The sequence below is a fragment of the Anguilla rostrata genome, chromosome 13, assembly GCF_018555375.3.
Source record: "Anguilla rostrata isolate EN2019 chromosome 13, ASM1855537v3, whole genome shotgun sequence".
Lineage (NCBI taxonomy): Eukaryota > Metazoa > Chordata > Actinopteri > Anguilliformes > Anguillidae > Anguilla > Anguilla rostrata.
Window position 1 is genome coordinate 27,339,558 of NC_057945.1, and position 18,978 is coordinate 27,358,535.

Genomic DNA, 18,978 nt, shown 5'->3' on the forward strand with positions numbered 1-18,978 from the left:
AGCTCCACCGCGACGCGGCTCCCGACGCAGAACCCGCGATCTCCAGAGCAAAGGGCGCACGCTCCCTGTGTAAGCCTGCGGCTCTGTCGCACTGGCACCGCGAGCTGGACCAGAGCCAGAGCCCCATCTCCGCTCTGTTAGCGCCACGCCATTGCCCTAGCGCAGGGGTAGCCCGGGTCCAGAGACTCTCGGCACTTTGCTTACGGCTCAACCCTTTCTCATCAGCCCTCCTCATCTCTCACTCATTGTCATTCTTACAGTGGAATACCACAAGAAGTTTGGCTTCAGGAGCAAAAAAGAATAAATAAAAAATAAATAAATATATAATAGTTTACAGGATAAGGATTAAATGAACGTTTTGACTCAGGAATCCTAACAAAGCTAGGCTTGTACAGTGGATCGTATTCTGCCCCATAAACACAGGGGAAATTACTGTGTACTCTACAGTATACACGGAACTGAATGACTAATATAAGAACAGACTGATGATACAAGGCATCAGGTACAGCTCTCGTCTGTGATATGCCTGTTTACTGTTTATCACACAGCAGATGCTGAGAAATCAAAGAGGATATATGCAAGAAAGGGGAGTGGTGTTTTTTTTTTTTGGGGGGGTTTATCATTTTAGAGTATTCATTGGTCATTTAGAAAAAAAAAAACTCAGTCCCCTTCTCTCCATGGTCTATAGAGACAAAGGCAGCACACAACAAACTGGCTAACAGCTAACAAGGGTTAATAAATGTCAACAAGTGATAAAAGGGGTTAACACCCCCCCCGAAATAAAAAAAATAAAAAATGAATACATTTGATAATTAATACCAGTAGACAGAAAAACTAGCAAAGTACAATTTTAAGTGCCATCACTGTCGTAGAAGCTACATTTATGAGCTGTTTCTTGCAGAGGAAATGTGATAAGCCCTGCAAGTTTATATTCCGAGAGAGCGTTTTTCACAGTGATTCATGTATTGATCGAGTATATAATTCAGTGTTCTTGTTTTCCTTCCAGGGGCCAAAAAAAAACAACAAATAAACAGATACAATAATTCAATCCGATAAGCAATGTATATAAAATGCCAACAAAAAGCAACCATTATCACGTTATCACATATTTGATTTTGAACTCAACTGATTTAATTAGATAAGCAACCACATTAAATACAAGTGATGGTGTCTACAGGAAGAGATCTGTTTCGGCACCTGAAGGACAATAAGGGAAACGCGCTAAGCAAACATTTTATCTCCCTACTCTCTTTCTCAGGCTTACACGACTGAGAACCGAATGCTATTCATTTGACTTAGTCACAGCTGGCTTTTGCAGCAGAAATAGGTACACTGTGTTTTATTCTGAATTAAACTCAAGTGTTTCAATTCAATAGGTGCCACGTTTGTGTTTTAGTTTCTCGCACTGTAACCCTAACTTCAACAGACGGATATCTAAAAGCTACATGTTAAACACGAGCTTTCTTTCTTATTGCTGAACCAAAAATAACAGACATGCAAAACCATAAGAATTAAAAAAAACAAACAAAAAAAAAAAGTTAATCGGCAGACTCTGGGTGTGTTTCCTGGTGATGTTATGCCAGCCCTGTACTGCAGCCATCTTCAGTTCCTGTTTGTTTCTGGGCATTTTGCCTTCAGTCTTTGCGATCAGCAATTGAAATGCATGTTCAAATAGATTCAAGACCAGTTATTGACTCGCCCATTCAAGAAGATTCCACTTTTTGGCCCTGAAAACGAGTTGCTTCAGCAGTGTGTTTAGGGTCATTATCCAGCCGAAAGATGAAGCCCTGTCCAAAGAGTTTTTAGGCATTTGGCTGGATCTTGGCAGATAAGCTGTTTCTGTGCACTCCTGAACTCATCCTGCTGCTGCTGCCGTCAGCAGTCGCACCATCAATGAAGAAAAGTGAGTCAGTTCCAGTGGCAGCCATACACGCCCAAGCCATAACACTTCCACCACTATGTTTCACAGTTGAGGGGGAGCACTCTGGATCATTAGCACTTCCTTTCTTTCTCCACACTTTGTTTTTAATATCACTTTGGTACAGGTTAAAACTTCATCTGCTCATAAGACTTTGTTTCAGAATTACAGTTTTCAAATAGTACCTTTTAGCAAACTCTAACCTGACCATGTGTTCCTCCTTCCTAACAATGTATCAGACAGTTTGTTTTGACCCACCCAATGTTTTGGTTAAAATCAATTTATTAAGATTTTTCAGCCTCGTGATGGTCTACTTGACTGGCATTGACACTTAGCCTATTGGTTCTTGTGCTGAAAGACAACAGCAACAGACTCCAAATGCAAATTCCTCACCAAGAATGAACTCTATAACCCTTTTATTAGCTTCTTTGTGCATGAACTAATGATGCAAAGACAAACCGGTCAAAAAACAGCTGAGCAACCAATTGTCCCATTGAAAAAGGACTGTAATTCCTACACGGTCCACCCAGTATGGATGTAAATACCCTCATATTAAGGCTAATGCACTGATGCAGATCCAATATGCACTATACCTTCACATTCATTGTTCAATTTCATATCCAATGTGCTTGAGTGCAGAACCAAAACAACGGAAACAGTGTCACTGTCCCAGTACTTTTGCGTTTAACTGTAATAATAATATACATGTGTGGCAATGTAACAACATTAGCAGAATGCTGTGAGAAAATGTCTTGGTCAAAGAGAAAGAAAAGAAGTCCCATCAGAACTTTTTATAGAAAAATAGAGGACAAACAAATAAAATTCACAATTTGTAATGCAGATGTATCATTTTAATATACCAATACCTAAGTCATGTGCAATCGCATGAAAAATAAGCGCACACAAGAAATAAAGGTATGTGCCCAACAAAAACATCACTGACTTAAATCTTTCTTTTTCTTGGAATAACAATAAGCAAAGCAAATATAGCAGCAATTATAATAAATTGAAATAGATGACGGCGACACACGGTAGCTTTTCTGTTTTATCAAGGTCCAAAATGACTCATTTACAGTTATGGATACAACTTTCCTGTGTGCAGACTGTTTAAATCAGCAGCTAATGGATTTCACACAGAGTTGAGGACATCTGCAGAGTCAATCTCGAGAGCCATGCAAAAAATAAACACAGTAATGCTGCCTACTCTTTACTTTGTATTTAGCGTGTCTGACATTTTAGCGTAGCATTTTGATGCTGATCGCAAATAACGAGCTTGCTTATGAAGGAAGAGTCCGGAGAAGCAGGCGTGTCGGGCGGTGGGCGCGTACGCCAGAGGTTGCGGAAACGGCGGCAAAGCCGACTGAAGCCGAGAGCCGAAAGGCGAGTCTGGCGTTGAGCTCCGGGCCGCGCCGCGGCGACGGCGCTCAACGACCAATCCGACGGCCCTCCCTGGCGGTTCGCTCTCCAGCGCCTGAGCCCTTCCGGCAAGATTACCTTCACACAAACCCCCTCCCTCTCCCCTCAGCACAACTCCTCAGAGCAGAAGAACAATTACTGGTCTTAACAGACGGCGCTCTTAAAGACCTCTGCTGGTTAGAAGTTCTCCCGGCCTGCTTCCGGAAGCTTCCGGGGCATTATCCGCCAGCGCCCGGGCGCCGTCTCCACAATTGGTGGCTCCTAATGCACGGCACGCAAGACGCGAACCCCATTACCGCGGAGAGGCACGTATCTGAGATTTTCATTGTTTGGCGGCGTGACAGACAGGAGCCCGCGCTCCCCCTGGTTTTCGGGGGGCAGGTGGAGGGCTTGAGTGGCGGGCGGCGGCGGCCGCCGGGCCGGGGAGTCTCCCGGGAGGCGGGGGCAGCGTGATGGGGATGGGATGAGGGCGGGGCGACTCGGGCCGCGTCGGCAGGGATCGGGGTAATGAGGAGCGCGGAGAGTGCCGAGCGCTCCTCCCGGACGCGCCGGTCGCCGCGGAGACGGCGCCGGCTTGTTTCAGGCCTGAGCTCGGAGGAGTGGCGGCTCACCAGTCCCTCTCATTAACACTCCACAACATTTCTCATTTGGCACCTGGCATTAGGTTACAGAAAACATCAACCCTGCATAAAGAGGACCAATAGAGTGTGGGGTTTTCCTTTGAAAAAGGCACTGCTGAGGAAAAAGACCATTACAGACCACTGTAATAGGATTTTTTGTATTTTTTAAAGATCAAAGGAGATGGAAAATAGGAGATTTCTAAAATATGACAATTTTGTGAATACTTCTTAATGCATGGAAGATGAATCTGCCTTGAATACCCACTGTTTACACAATCATTTCGTTCCAGAACTGGAAAAGACATCCCTTTCATGTCTTACCCGGACCTATCCCAATATTCCCTGTGGCTCCCCCTGTGCCCGAGAGAGAAAGCAGAGCCCTGTGTTCATCACGTCAGACACAGGTTAGCACAGGTGACTCACCAAAGGCTCATACAGTATATGATTTGTACATACAAGCCATGGTGACACATTGCTTCCAATTTGACAGCATCAGACTGAATTAACTGATGTTACTTTTCCAGCTTTTCCTGTAGCACAAAGAAGAGCTCTTTCATTTCAGTTCCCTTCAGAAATTTCATTTTAACCTTAAATACACTTCCAGGTGTACCAATTTGCCAGCAATTTGCCAGCACTATGAGCAGGTAAAATGCCCGCAGGTTACAATTACTGGACCAGTCTCATGCCCATTGCGGTGTGCCAGTATGTACGTCCTGAGAGTGAGATGTAGGCATTCTCTCCGGCCCTGAAACACGATTGAATGAATTTTCTATGAAGTCTGGAAAACATCAATTCTCTAGACCTCTAAAGACTGAAAAAGAAGAAAATAGGATAGCTATTTTTACACCATGATGTTAAGAAACAGCCTACAGGTATGCGTGAATGGATGAATGCGTGTGTGTATGTGCGTAGCGTGTACACATGTTCTGGGCCTGTTGTATCAGCCACTGCTGCAGTAGCATAATAAAAAAAATGCACAAGCAAATAGAAACCTGTGTCCAAAAAAGCTGTTCTAAAAAAAAAACACGGTGAATGCAGACTGTCCTTTGTCATTGCTGGAGGTGCGCACTGCTGAACAGTTACATAATCCTCCTATTATGAAATGCAGGGCTGAGACCACAGAAGGATCCTCTCCCCTTTGTGATGCATTATTCAGGGCCATTTGCGCCTGTGTGTGCTGCCCGTGTGACACCGGACATGGCCGTGTTTGATCATCTGCTCGACGGGACGAGCTCTGCAGAGAGCCCAACGCGGCGGTGGCAGCCTGGAACAGGCTCCCCGCCCCGGTGGGTGAGCCTGGGCCACTGGACCGCGCGCGCGAAAACCCAGCGGCTCCCTGGAACTGGCCCGCGAGTCAAACCTCTGCTGTCCCCTGTCAAAGTCACAGACGCCACAAACACAGATACAGCGGCATGTATACGCTCAAGAGGCATCCGGAGGATGGTAATCAGATCCTTCAAAACGCGGGACTTGAAAATGCTGATTTTGTACACTGAGGAACTAATGAGCATGGGGACTACCATGCCTCATAGTTAACAGCGTCATTGTCATTTGTTGTCTTGGGTAAATTAGGTTTAGGCAGGACGTGCATTTCGGCTGTCCATCGCAAAAGCAATACATTTAATGAAAAATTGCACTAAATTTAATTACTGCGCTCTGTAGTCTAACTAACAAATGCAAATTCAGCATTGCAAAGAGAAAAGCTTTTATTTTTATTATTTTTTTTAGTGCACATCGGTTCTGTTCCTAAGAGCTCCATCAGCAAACTGCACACAATGGCAGTATCCCACTGTTCTAATAAAATGAGCTGAGCAGATCAAAGCACAGAGAACATGTAAAAACCAAACTCAAATATAGAATGCAGCAGTCAACTCCTAAACTTTTTCATTGCTGCTATAATTATTTTTAAATTGGCTGAACCCCACCCCCACTCCAACACTACTACCACCCAAGTGACTACGCGATGCTTTTATCCACCACTTCTGATGAGCAGACAGAGTTCTGTCTCACGCAAACCAGCTCGGCGGTGCTGCCGTTATGCTAATGTCACTAATCGTCTCAATGTCCACAGTAAGCCGGGAACAGGCAGATCTACTAGAGTTTCAGAAATGCCTTTGTTCCTGTGCCGAGGTGCTGAATGCTAACTGTTCTTTCTCCGCTCCCATCCTCGACCCCAGTCAGTTCGACGGCTCCGCCTGATGGGAAGTTTGGCAGCAGCCGCCCGCCGGCCTCGCCTGCCGCCCGTGTGCCGATGCCCCTTCTCCTGCGGTTGAGGTCCGTGCCACGCGCCTACAAATCCAAACGCTCCGAGAACACTGACATCTGTTTAATTAAAAAAAGCTTCCCGACTGACCTAATGTTCACACAACAACGAAAGCGAGACAATGGCACGGCATTTGCAGAAACATTCAGCACTTAAACGCCGCAGGAGAATGCATTCATGATCTCCAAGGCAAACAGGAATGCTACTAACCAAAAAGAACCATTGGAAGAGATGAACATCCGCAGGTGAACACCAGCAAGGCAACTGTACTTAACCAAACAATCAACCCATACCTTGGTGAACAGCTATTCAATTATATAGTAGTCTTTAGGTATTAAAGAATAAAATGAGTATCCAAGAGTGCAAAGTGATAATGGGTGGATAAAGCACAGGTATCTGTACCATTTATGAAGAAAATTACATTACAAATTTACTGCATCCTTTAATCCAGTTTTTTTTTGTATTGAATACAAAATATACAGCAGTTTTTTATTTCAAATCATAAAAATAAATGAGAATTTATTTATGTCAAGAAAATGACATCACAAACATAAACCTTCTCTACTTTATGTGCACTGTATGAGAAAAACAAACATTTTTAAATGAACAAAGTTGCTTCACATTCGCTCTTGAAGGAATTGCACACGTGGTGCATCACCCATTATAAATGAGAAGTCAACTGCTCACAACTTTCTTAGCAGCAACTGTCATAAACTGAATTACCTAATTGTATATTTGGCAAGGCAGACTCCTAAGATGTTTTCTATCTCAACATCAATTCTCACAGCCTTGTGTCTGTTCTGGAATTTGTTGATAGCAAGTTAATGATCAAATTGGCTACAATGATACCCACACTTGGATTTTAAAAACACTATCTAACAATATCATTGAAAGGAACCTAGCCTACAACTAAACATAGCTTCTGACCATTTATCTTGCTTGCTAATCATGCATAGGTGAAGTTATTCCTGTAAGATTCCATATTTTGAAAGAGGAATATGGTGCAATATTTATTTAATGTGGCTTCTATTGCCTTCGTGTTATAACAATTGTATACACCAGCTAAGAGAGGTGGCTGATTTGCAGGTACGCAGAATGGTAACACCATAGCTGGTAAAGAAGGCAACTGTAGAATTGTGTTCTCCTGTCAAATACTACCTAATACCAAACAAATCAGGGGAGAACCAATGGAAGTTCACATTAGGTCGTCTCATCCAATTGTATTTAACATTAAAAAAATAAATAAAAAATAAGTGCATTTATTTATTTTTGGCATTTATCTGTTGCAAAGAAAATTTACTGTCAGTCCCAGAGGCTTTGAAGCGTTACAGTTTGGTGAGAGAATAGATAAATAAATACATGAATAAATAAATATGATTTGAAGTTTAAAAATTGCCTGGTCCTCAAGAAATATGTGCTTGGAAAAACAATAGAGTCTTGTCTTTAGACCAGTGTATTGCAAATTTCAGAATATAGCCAACGCAAGCATGAGTGACACTATATGAATTGTAACAAGGGTCCCATACAATGTACACACAATGTACAGTGATTATCTGTTCTAACAAAAGCAATTTCAACATTAACAACTGAAGTAAAAGAGAAAATGAAATGACAAGGATTTTAACCATTCAGTTTTTTTTTAAAGAAAACAAATCAGAAGGCAAATGCATCCTGCAAGAATCTAATGATTTACATTCCTGCCACCGATCTGGAGTCTCTTTACAGTCTAAATCCCAGACGAAATGCAAATTCAATGTACTGGAGGTCTAATGTCAATCCTGTCTCTACTACAGGAGCGGAGCTTTGTCTTCCAAACTGCTGAGCCGCACGTATGCCATTTCCACAAGAGATGGAAAGACTACATTAAAATCAATACTCTTTATACCAAATTACAAAAGACATTTTGTAGAGTAATAATTGGGATAAACAATTCCGTTGTTTTCTAAGGCAACATTTTTACAGCATATGCTTACATTATTCATCAGCTGACGTGACAACAGGTTATTTTTATCACGTACTCAGAGGTGAGAAAGAGCCGCTTTTGCTTTAGATATTTAGAGGACACATGCAACAAATTCATACGAGACCAAAAATAATAAATAAACCACGGATGTGAGAACAGCGTAATACATCAACACCTAGGATGCTAAACTAGCATTACTTGAAAATTCATCTTTTCTGTGTGTGCGTCAAAACACATTTTTTCTGTAGTTCTTCAAAACAGGGGAAGGCATTATTAAATTGAGATATTTTTCCTCCTTTTTTCAACTGCTGGAGCGAGAAATAAATAAAGAAAGAAACAAGAAAGGGGGCTAAAAAGTTATCTTCCCTCATTACATGCATATTTACTCGGGTCTAAAGCTTTTAATTCAGAAGATGATAATTATGCATCGGGAAAGAACACGCTGACACAAACATTTTATAAGAACGCTCTGTTTAATTATGAATCTAAGCAGGGTAATTATGAGATCAACACCAACCGAAATCACAGCGCGGTCAGGCCTCAGTGAAAACTGCCAGCCGTTTGAAATCCATGGAGTGAGGTCAACAATCTCAACGCATAATATGGGCTAGACCAGCGTACATCCAAATCGCTAATGTCTGCGACTCCCACAGAATCTGTTGACGAGCAGTCCTTGCGGAATACCATGGCACTTTTCTCTCAGAATTAAACCCGTTTTGCCCACTAAGCAAACTGCGAAGCACGTGAGTCGCATGAAGCGTTTCCATGGTAGTTGTGGAGCTGACTATGCGTGCAGTATGCAGGATGGTAGAATGCAAACAACACCAACTCAATGAATCGCACACGGGCTATGAACTGAATTCAGAACTATATTTTAAACCGCCCTAATGCCACAGCACTTTCCTGCATATATTTAATAATCTACATTACGCCGACATACCCCGCCTGCAGGCTGACGATGCTCTCCAGGGGAGAGATCTTCTAACCTCGCTGCATATGATCATACAGACGGAGCAGAACAAAGCTCCAGGGCCAGTGGTGATAAACGCGCAGTAAAATAAGTGGCTGCCCCATTTCTGGCTCCAGTTCTGATGCATTTAACAGAGGAGATTACAGGACAGCCTTACCTTGGGATCTGCGGTGAGCAGCTTGAACGCCTGGTACACCTGGCTCTCCTTCACGCCCCCTCCCAAGTCCAGGAAGTTAGCAGGCTTTCCTCCGTGCAGGTCGATGATGTCGCACGTCGCCATGGCGAGACCGGCGCCATTCACTGCCACCGCAGGTCAAGGGTCAGACAAAAATCACAGAGACAAAGTTTCACTTACATTTAGTGTCAAAAGTCAGAAATCTAGACTTTACACCACTGAAATATATCCACCTGTTCTCAGATGTCTTGCGTTCATCACATCATATCATTGTCATTATTAGTATTATATCATAAAATGTTTCTGTCTATTAAATATTACATGACATTTTAAATAAAGTTCAAAATTCACAGATTATAATCACATTAGAAACCAATTCTTTAGAATATAGCCATGAATGACTGAATCGTACTGGTCAGTCTTTACAAATGAACAGAAGCAGAAGAAATGTAAAGCCCTTTGCAGTCGAAATGCTGCCTGAAATATCTGCTATAAACAGAACTAGACACCGTTTTAATCACTGCCTTCCAATCTGGATAATACTTGTGCGTTGATGAAATCGGGAGATTCCAATTACTCCATTCCCAAATGGAGGAGAGGGCCCTTGATTAAAAAAGGGGTTCTGTTTCGATGCTTCAGTGGCGCATTACCCTGCGCCACCAAAATGACTCAGCCTGCTGTGTGGTAAGCAAGCCAAGTGATTCAGCCCGTCCCTGCTAAACTCGCCCGGCTAGGCGCAGACGTCTTCCTTCATTTAGTTTATCAGTGCTGAGACTGCAGCCTGGCAAGCGCCCAGACAGAAGTCTCAATAAAAGGAAATTCAGTTTAACAGCTGTCACTTTGGAGGCTTACAAAGCTTTTAAGGGAGGCAATCAGCTCGGTATTGTTTTTATAAGGATTTAGGCTCAGACAGCAGTTACAAACCCACGCTTGTATACCGTATATCTTTAACACCCCCCTCTTTTAAAGAAAAGCGGAGGTAGACTCACTCTCAGTCAGACGTCTGCAATCAACCTCTCATTTATAACAACTGAAAAATGACTTCCCTGATGATCAGTCATTAAAAAAATGCCTCGGGTTCCAGCGTACTCCCTCTGGAGCCGTGAAGCCGATCATAATTTTGACTGTATTCCAACTCCAGCGAGTTGCAATAAGTTTTAGCTCGGTCTCCACCTTGAGGGGCTGAATGAACTTAAACTTCAAGCTTCAAACCACGCTGATCTGATGAGCGTGTGCATGTTAAAGTGGAGGGAAAATGGCTGACTTAGCTCACCAAAGCACGCGATGTTTCCGTCCATTCCGATGTACTTGAGGTCGTATTTGGCCGCTTCGGTTTCGGTGGGATCGCTCTCCGTCATGTCATCCATCGCAAAGACGTCTTTCTGCCGAAACTCCGCGTTATCATCGAAGTTTATTTTGGCGTCAAAGCAAACAACTGCGGGTGAGAGAGAGAGACAGACAGACAGAGAGAGAGAGAAAGACAGAGACGGAGTGACAGAAAAAGAAAGAAGAAACAAAGAGATACAGAGTGAGAGAGAGAGAGAGTGAGCAATGATGCAGCTTTGATTCTCATTATCGCACTGGAATCGCTGCTGAATTAATTGCGGTGTTGTTTAAGTTTACCTTAACCACACTCGCTTCAGTAACGCAGCAGTGCGGAGGGAACGGAGGCAGGGGCAGGCTCCGTTACGGTATTTTAAGAAACGGGGCCCAGCGTGTACCCGTGTGACAGCGCCAGGACGGGACGCTGCATATGATTAAATACTCTGTTCCTCGGAAAGGAAATGAGGTCCGGGGAACATCCATATAAAACGTCGGCGCCGCGCAGTGTCCACGCTCGGAGCGCTCGCACCTTTCAATAAACACCATCCATTCAGATCCAGCACCGCGGGGGAAGAACGCAGAACAGAAATAGACCGCAAGTTCTGTCCAAGACCCAATCGAAATAGTTTGGGCGGTGCAACAACAAAAAAAAAAAAAAAAGAATTGAAAAGAAAAGGGAAAACATTTGATCATTTTTCCTCATTAAAAAAGCTAATTGAATCGAGATGCGATTCTCTCCCCTGTGCCGGGGCGGTGCGGCTCCTTTGGAATTCGCAACGCTCAGTGGATTTCTGCCACGCTCAGCCCACAAAATAAAACAATCATTTCTACACAATGATTGGGGCCTACATCTATCAATAGTGCATAACAGGCCTGGAAAAATGACAGTCACAGCACATTGGTTCTTTCTGGAACCCACTGTAAATTTACTGGGTAATGACTCTTCTCTGGGAAATAAAGCCAGGCTAGCGCTCCCAAACGTAATAAACCCGACGCGCGCTCGCCGCGTTTCGGAAGAAAAATGCCCCTGCTTCCGCGACCGGAGTCGTACACGGCAGTTACTTCAAATGATGTTCTCAGCACCCAGCCTCCTCTTATTATGGGAAAGAATGCAATTTGAAGAGTTTTACATTTTCCGTTCTTTCGCTCCCCCTGGAAAAGCAGGGCAATGTGGGCACGCATAAAAAAATAAAGGAAATAAAAAAAACGTCTCTTTATGGCCTTGGGGCCTCCAGCGAGGGCCCCGCGGCGCTGCGCGGCACTGCCACTCCTCCGCAATCTCCCCCTCTCCGCACCGCCCTTCTGCCGTCTTACCCAACAGCTGTCTATCGCCATTAGGGACGCGCAGAAATACAGAGGAAACACTAAAAGCGCCAGTTTTAATGAGGGGCGAGTCTACAAAAAAACAAAAACAAACGAACAACTGTTCCGTTAGAAAATCACCGTCTCTTTGGTTCAAAGCCCACTTGGAGGGAAGATCACAGCTTGGATATAACGTAACAATGGTCATTAATATATATATATATATATATATATATATATATACATCCGACTATAAAGTCCTGTAGAGTTGTCACAGCTAGATAATAAGTAGCTTTCTTTTTGAACAAGATAACAAAGACAGTGGCAGACACCACATTTTTTTATTTATTTTTTTTATACGTACGCAGCTGTCAATCATGTTATATAAAAAGAAAAAGCTGTTGGTAAAGGAGTTCACAACAAACACAAACAGGGCCCTAAAGCCAATACACCACAGCAGGGGTAAAAGACGGTCCTCAAGGGCCAATAACTGCTGGTTTTCCACCCTCCCTTTGCCTGGGAGTCAGGTGTGAAGACAGTCTGGCCAATCAGTAGCACTAATTACCCGGGAGAAAAGAAAACCAGGGCTGGATTTGGATTTGAGGGCCAGAGTTGATGATCCCTGCACTACAGGGCCAGCCTCAGCGACATCCTTAATGACTTTAAATGACTATGGTCAGTCACATATACTGTACTGTAGCAGTGGAACACGACTGGTTTCACCCTGCCAGGGGTCGGGCGGGTTTAAACTGGCCAAGTTTCCTTTAGTTACAGCAGCCCTAGCACCTTCCTATGACACACCAGGCAGCAACAGGCTTCCCATAATCCCCAGTGAGCGATACATCTCCTCTCCAATCAGCATTAGCGCTCTTGTAGCACCGTTCAGTCTGTAGTGAGTAAAACAGTCACTGGCTTGCAGAGGAGTGCGTACACTTCAGCCGCAGCGATATTTGCATGTGAGTGGATGACAATTTGGATACTCGAGAGGCATAATCTGTAATATCAATGCGCGGAGAAAACAATAAAAAGCAATCAAACGCATAAAAATACGCATATGCACGGTGCCTCAGCATAATAGCAGGAGTGCGTTGCAGGATAAAGTAGGCTCAGCAGAATTACAAATCGATGAAGAACCGGGGATGACAGATGAGGACCACGGCAGTGGACAACACCTAGTGGACTTTATGCATAGGCATGTGGAAATAAAGGGTTGGCTGCATAATGGCAGATTATTTGGCTGCTTGTTGTTATGATAAATGATACCCAGCAATTGGCACGCATTTCCCCGCATACAGAGGCACAATTTGGTCCACTGTATGCCGGGGACGCCACATTTTGTACTGGTCTGGTCATTTTCAGGGTTTAAAAAGGTGAAACTGTGATGGTGCTTATCTACTTATTCAGTTTACTGTGAATGAGGGAGGAAAAAAACTAACAATTTGTTCATAGTTGCTATTAAAATCATTGTTTTGGTACTTCACACTAGTGCCAAGCTGACTGATTTAAAACTCCAGTGCCAACTGTTCTCCTACATCTTAAAACAGACGCTCTAGTACTGTAGGCTCTCTATTAGTTATTCTTTAACGAGAAACAAACTTGGTTTCTCCCCCACTAATCAAGAAGAAAAGCAATCGTGGAGTGAAAATGAAGAAATCCTCCATGGCAGTCCCCTACAGGGCCAAGTCATTATACAGCCGGTTTTTTTTTACCTTATTTGTAGAGCAGAAAATGAAAGGCATTTATATTGCTTAAATTTGACTTGACTACCTTGCATATGAAACATCAGCCCACGGGCAACTTGCTGAACTGTTCCCGTACGCGTGGTGTGTCAGGGATGTTGGGCGTTGTTGAATTTAACAGTCCTATGGTACGAGTCAATAGTCCACAGTACTCTTTTTCCTTCTCAAAAAAAGTTAACCTATAGCAGACCTTAGAACTAAAAAGAAACAATCACCTTCTATTGTCGTAGTAGCATTTAATTAGCACCCAGGAAAGGTGCAATATCATTGAGATGCAGTGCCATTGTAAGACCCCTGCTGAGTGTGTGTATGTGTCTGTGTGTGTGTGTGTGTGTGCATGCGTATGTATGTGTGCACGCATCAGTAAGTGTGTTTTGCATAAAACACCTACATCTTCAATCTATACAGACACTCAGATAACAAAAATTCTCACACTTGGTGCTTTGCCTTCCTCGCAACAGACTTAAAAATAAACATTTTATTTTTTTAAAATAGTATTTAAAAATGATTAGAATTCATATAAATTATATAATTATATTAGATAACAAAATATTAGATTGCCTTTAAGAAGATAAATGCTTTTGTAACAGATCATGATGACACTGAACAGAAAACACTGAATGTATAAACCACGCACAAGCATGCACACATGCACACACAAGCTCGACCGACAATAAAAGAAAAGAAGGACTGAAAAAAAAAATTGTTTGCTTTCATATTCTTACCTTGTCCTTCGGGAGTTTCACCAAGGGGATTGACTTCAACTTGAGTTGCGTCGACTTTCAGGAAGAGATCATAGAGTCTCTTAATCTGATCTGCTGCCTGTGTGTTCCATAGAGGGCAGTCATTACTGAACAGGAAGCCTCCTAAGATGGGCTCACCTGTGTGCATACGCTTAACCAAACACGTCAAATCACCTTCCAGCCACCCCAGCCGGGCACGGACAGCCCGGTACATTCCTGCCACACTCACATCTTTAGCAAAGAGGGGTGGCTGCTCATCTGTTTGATGAATAACTTCAGGTTCATACGTTCTGACAAGTCTTAACAGAGCAGAAAATATAGCCTTTAACTAATCAAAAAAAAAGAAAACTTGTTACATTTGCATTATGTTCAGTGCACATGACCTTTTAAACACTAATTTACGCATGAATTAAGGCTTTTTTTTCAGAAAAGAATGTGACAATATTGCATAAAGCTACAATGTAATCATTTACAGTACATTCTGAGCAGTCATTGTCTTACAAAATAAACCTCCAAAATAGCAGTGTTAAACTAACGTTTGTTTCTATTGTAATAGAACAGCTCTGAAATTAAAAGCAATATGACAGAAAGAAATTGCAGCTGCTTTCCTCCACAAAATCTAAATGCCATTTTGTGTCGTACAGGAGTACCTGCACTTCAAAGCAACGGTTTAAATAGATTCCAAATCTGAATACATTACAATTTTCGAAGAGACGTTTAAAATAAAAATATATGTAGAGGCAATGTTGGCAAAACCATAGTGACAAGCTTGACACTAAACAAATCATTTCTATTTCCTCTCGCTGAAGGAACGATATATATCTATGTTCAAATAATGTCGAAAACAAGTCATGTATTTCTCCATTTCTCATAAAAACAATTCATTAAATTAATTTTTCCCTTCATTTGAATGTTCTAAACTAATAGAATTTCTTATGCTCATCTGCACATTAAGAATACTAATGAGCAATCTGATGTTACGGGACAATTGCTTATACAATACGTTTAAACTGTTTTGTCTTGTTTTAGAAAAATCTACTCCTAAGCTGGTTAAATGTCTAGCACTGGCTAAAGACATTGATGTTTTAGTGGACTACCATGGCTTTATGGATTTACAGTGAATTTACTGCCAAGCTGTTTGGAGAGGCTTCGCGGATGCTATGTTTTTATTTTACAGGCTTACCTTGGTGGGGGGCATCTGTGTGTGTGTGTATATATGCATTGGGACAGTGAAACTGAAAACTACAGGACTTACAGCCCATTTTTTATACATTGCCCCCCCATTTCAGGGGGAAAAAAAAGTTGACAATTGGCTGCTCGGCTGTTTTGTGGCCAGCTGTGTCTTTGCATCATTAGTTCAAGCACAAGAAAGCTAACGAAAGGTCTTCGAAAGGAGCTCATTCGAGGTGTGAGATCTGACATGAAAATAAGTGCCAATCCCAATGACAGTATATACACACACGAGAGATCATAAACATTAGACCACCCCAAGAGCCTCAACCACTTTAGTCTGATCAATGTGTAATAATGATGTGTAGGTTTTGCAGTATTGTTTTTATGATGAATTGCAGTGGAGTGTAGTATTTGTATAGCAGTGCTGAGCAGCTGTTGTGAGGCAAAGTACCACACCATTCGTTCATTAGAACTGAGTGTATTACCTGTCGCTCCAGAGGTCCTTTGAAACCCAAATTAGCTGCCATGCGAACTGCCTGATCGTCTTGCACCCCTTCAAAAATATCTATGACTTCCTGTGGCAAAGGACAGGGGGAATGGAAATCTAACATCAGCTCTAATTTGACATGAAGTAGATGTTCATATTAAATCATGAAGGGGCAATTAAAGCCCTGGCATCCTGCCAGCCAAAAGCCCTCAGTCCGAGCGATGGCTTTATAATTACCACACCATCACACGGAAATCACTCAAACACCAAGCTGCAATGTGAACGCCATGAAAAGAAGTGCTGAGAGAGAGAGAGAGAGAGAGAAAGATAGAGCGCTGATTGTTTTTACAGTTGCGGCAGGGGTACAGACAGGCTGACAGAAAGTGAGAGCATGATAAGATTGAAACATTTGCAACAGGTCATACAGACTTTTTAGTCAAAATATTAAATAAATAAAAAAAGATTTTTACGTTCATGGCAATGTGATCCAATGAATAAAGTGACAATAAAAGACAGGTTAGATTTCCAAATGGGGCACTACTGTTACACTCTGGAATAAGCTACTTCACTTGAAGAACTTTGAAAATGTCCTACCAAAATAAACAGATAACATATTAAGAATCTAAAGGAAACAGATCAGAGTAATCTGTAACGTGTGGTCAGTTGATTCCAGAGGGGGTGAATGATGCACTCAAGCAAACGGCACCTTGAAAATGAGCTCGGGTGTCTTGGCCGCCACCTCCTCGATGTCCATCCCGCCCTGGGGACTGCCCACCATGACGGGCCCGTTGCAGGCCCGGTCCATGAGGATGGCGAAATACGTCTCTCTGGTGATGTCCAGGGCCTCAGCCACCATCACCTGAACGGCAGAGGAGAGCAGAGGAGATCGCATTTATTGAGATTTCATAGCCTACGGTGTGCCCCAGTTTCTATTCACTCCCAAAACTAGCCTCAGAGACGAATGAACAGAGAAGGAAAGAGATAAAGGGGGGGGGAGAGAGAGAGACAGAGAGAGACAGAGAGAGAGAGAGAGAGACAGAGAGGGAGAGAGAGACAGAGGCCCTTGCATTATCAGTGCCTCTGCAGCCTAATTGGACACACTGCATTTGGCTGCGTCGGGCACTCGTGTTTAATTCCTCACAAATGAACACTAAATGGAAATGAACAGGCGCCTTTATCTCCGGCGTGGCTGCGCGCGCTTGCTCCCTCTTTGTGTGCGTGTTCCGCTGGCAGCCGAAACGGGCGTGATGTCTGGAGAGGATTGCTGCATTGTAAAGCGAATAAAGCGGGAGACACCATCTATTGAAGCACATAAGAAGCACATTAACAGATCCCTACAATAGCCGCGTGACAGCTCGCCTGTGGTTTCATTCGGGGAGGCAGACCCCGACAATATAATTACAGCCATTTAGGCATTAGATATTCAATCCTGGGTTGTACATTGCTGTTGCTGCGGCTTTATTCATTACTCTAATCTGCATCCAATCCATGAGGGAAGAAAACAGACATGGCATAAGCTATTTCCACTTGAAATTGTTTACGATGATAACATACGCAAGATAATCAATTTAATTCATGCGGAATTCACAAATCCGCCATGCATCTCTGTGATGAGTAACACGTATGCCTGCTGAGCATTATAACTGAGGGCCAACAATGGAAATACACGCAAAGCATGAACAAAACGAATCTGCTCACTGCACTGCGCTGTGCAGCAACGACTCCGGCACCTTTATTAACTCTTTACCTTTTTATTAACATCCTTTTATTAACATCCTGTCAGCGTGACTGAAATCTCACATTTTGTGAACCCTTTTTTTAAAAAAGGAAAAAAAAGATGATGTTGATCGTTAGATTATATGGCTAAACTTTTGAGCTGGTTTAAAAACTGAGAGGAGCTTGGGGGCGGGGGCGGGGGTGGGGGGTTGGGGGGGTTCCAGGGAAAAAGCAGGCGGTAATGGGGAGCTCTAGGCCATATTTCACCGAAGGAAAAAAAAAAACATGCCATTGGGTGGGACGGCTTCATTACCTCCAAATGTGTTTTCCCTGCAATGTGTATGTGTGCGGGGAGAAAATAATATCCCTGCTTGTTAGTGACACAAGGTAAGGCTGGCATTCAACCGCTAATACACACCAAGAGTGTGACTCACACGCATTACTTATTACACTATAACGCCACGCTGAAGAGGGGAGGGAAAGACGAGCACAGACTGCAAATAACAGGAAATCAACATCATCTTCCGAGGAAAATCAAAAGGAATAACAAAAAGCAACAATAATGACAGCTCTCAAGAGTCTAACAAACCACGATATCGAAACAAGCGTAATTCATTTGCATGAAACAATTATGAAAGTAAAGTCATTAACCCACGATTTGCACTTAACTGTTTTAACTTTGACTCCTTCCTTTGGGGTCTGCTTGGTGGTCAGGTTATATCCCAGCATCTTACTGGCCAGGTCCCCAACAACAGCAGGGCTGGGGATGGAGAAGAACAGGGAGATTACAAGAGAGTTACAAACTTCCAGCTCCGTTCCATTGATCATTTACTTGCTTAGCAATGATTATCTGGCATTATCTCGTATATTTTTATCATAAAGTTAAAGGCCAAATATAGAGTTGAGTTATCTCAAAAGTTATGTATTTTTGGTGGAAACACAGATGTCGCTGGACTATCAATGATCCTAACCGATGTGGCCACTGAGTTGCTCTGTAAATGATGTCAGAAGCGTGGTACTGCTTGATGCTGCCTGAATTAAGTGGAATTATGGGTCAGTGCTGACTTGACTTGAGCCTGAAGTGCCAATCGATTGACCGATAATTTAAGTTATAAAGCAGGATTTCTGAAGTGTACAGGAAAAATAATCACATGCCTGCCTGTCTGTCAG

At 42.9% G+C, this 18,978-nt stretch overlaps 1 protein-coding gene across 1 annotated transcript in view; it reads right to left on the reverse strand.

Annotated features, from left to right (window-relative positions):
* The window catches only part of suclg2 (succinate-CoA ligase GDP-forming subunit beta), a 93,505-nt gene that overhangs the window by 23,990 nt on the left and 50,537 nt on the right, over window positions 1-18,978 (reverse strand). The window contains exons 4-9 of the mRNA XM_064305069.1: window positions 18,478-18,568; window positions 16,799-16,951; window positions 16,091-16,180; window positions 14,415-14,511; window positions 10,599-10,760; window positions 9,308-9,450 (exon numbers count right to left, since the gene is read on the reverse strand). Of these exons, the coding sequence (XP_064161139.1) occupies window positions 9,308-9,450; window positions 10,599-10,760; window positions 14,415-14,511; window positions 16,091-16,180; window positions 16,799-16,951; window positions 18,478-18,568 (736 nt within the window). The remainder of the gene's footprint in view (window positions 1-9,307; window positions 9,451-10,598; window positions 10,761-14,414; window positions 14,512-16,090; window positions 16,181-16,798; window positions 16,952-18,477; window positions 18,569-18,978) is intronic.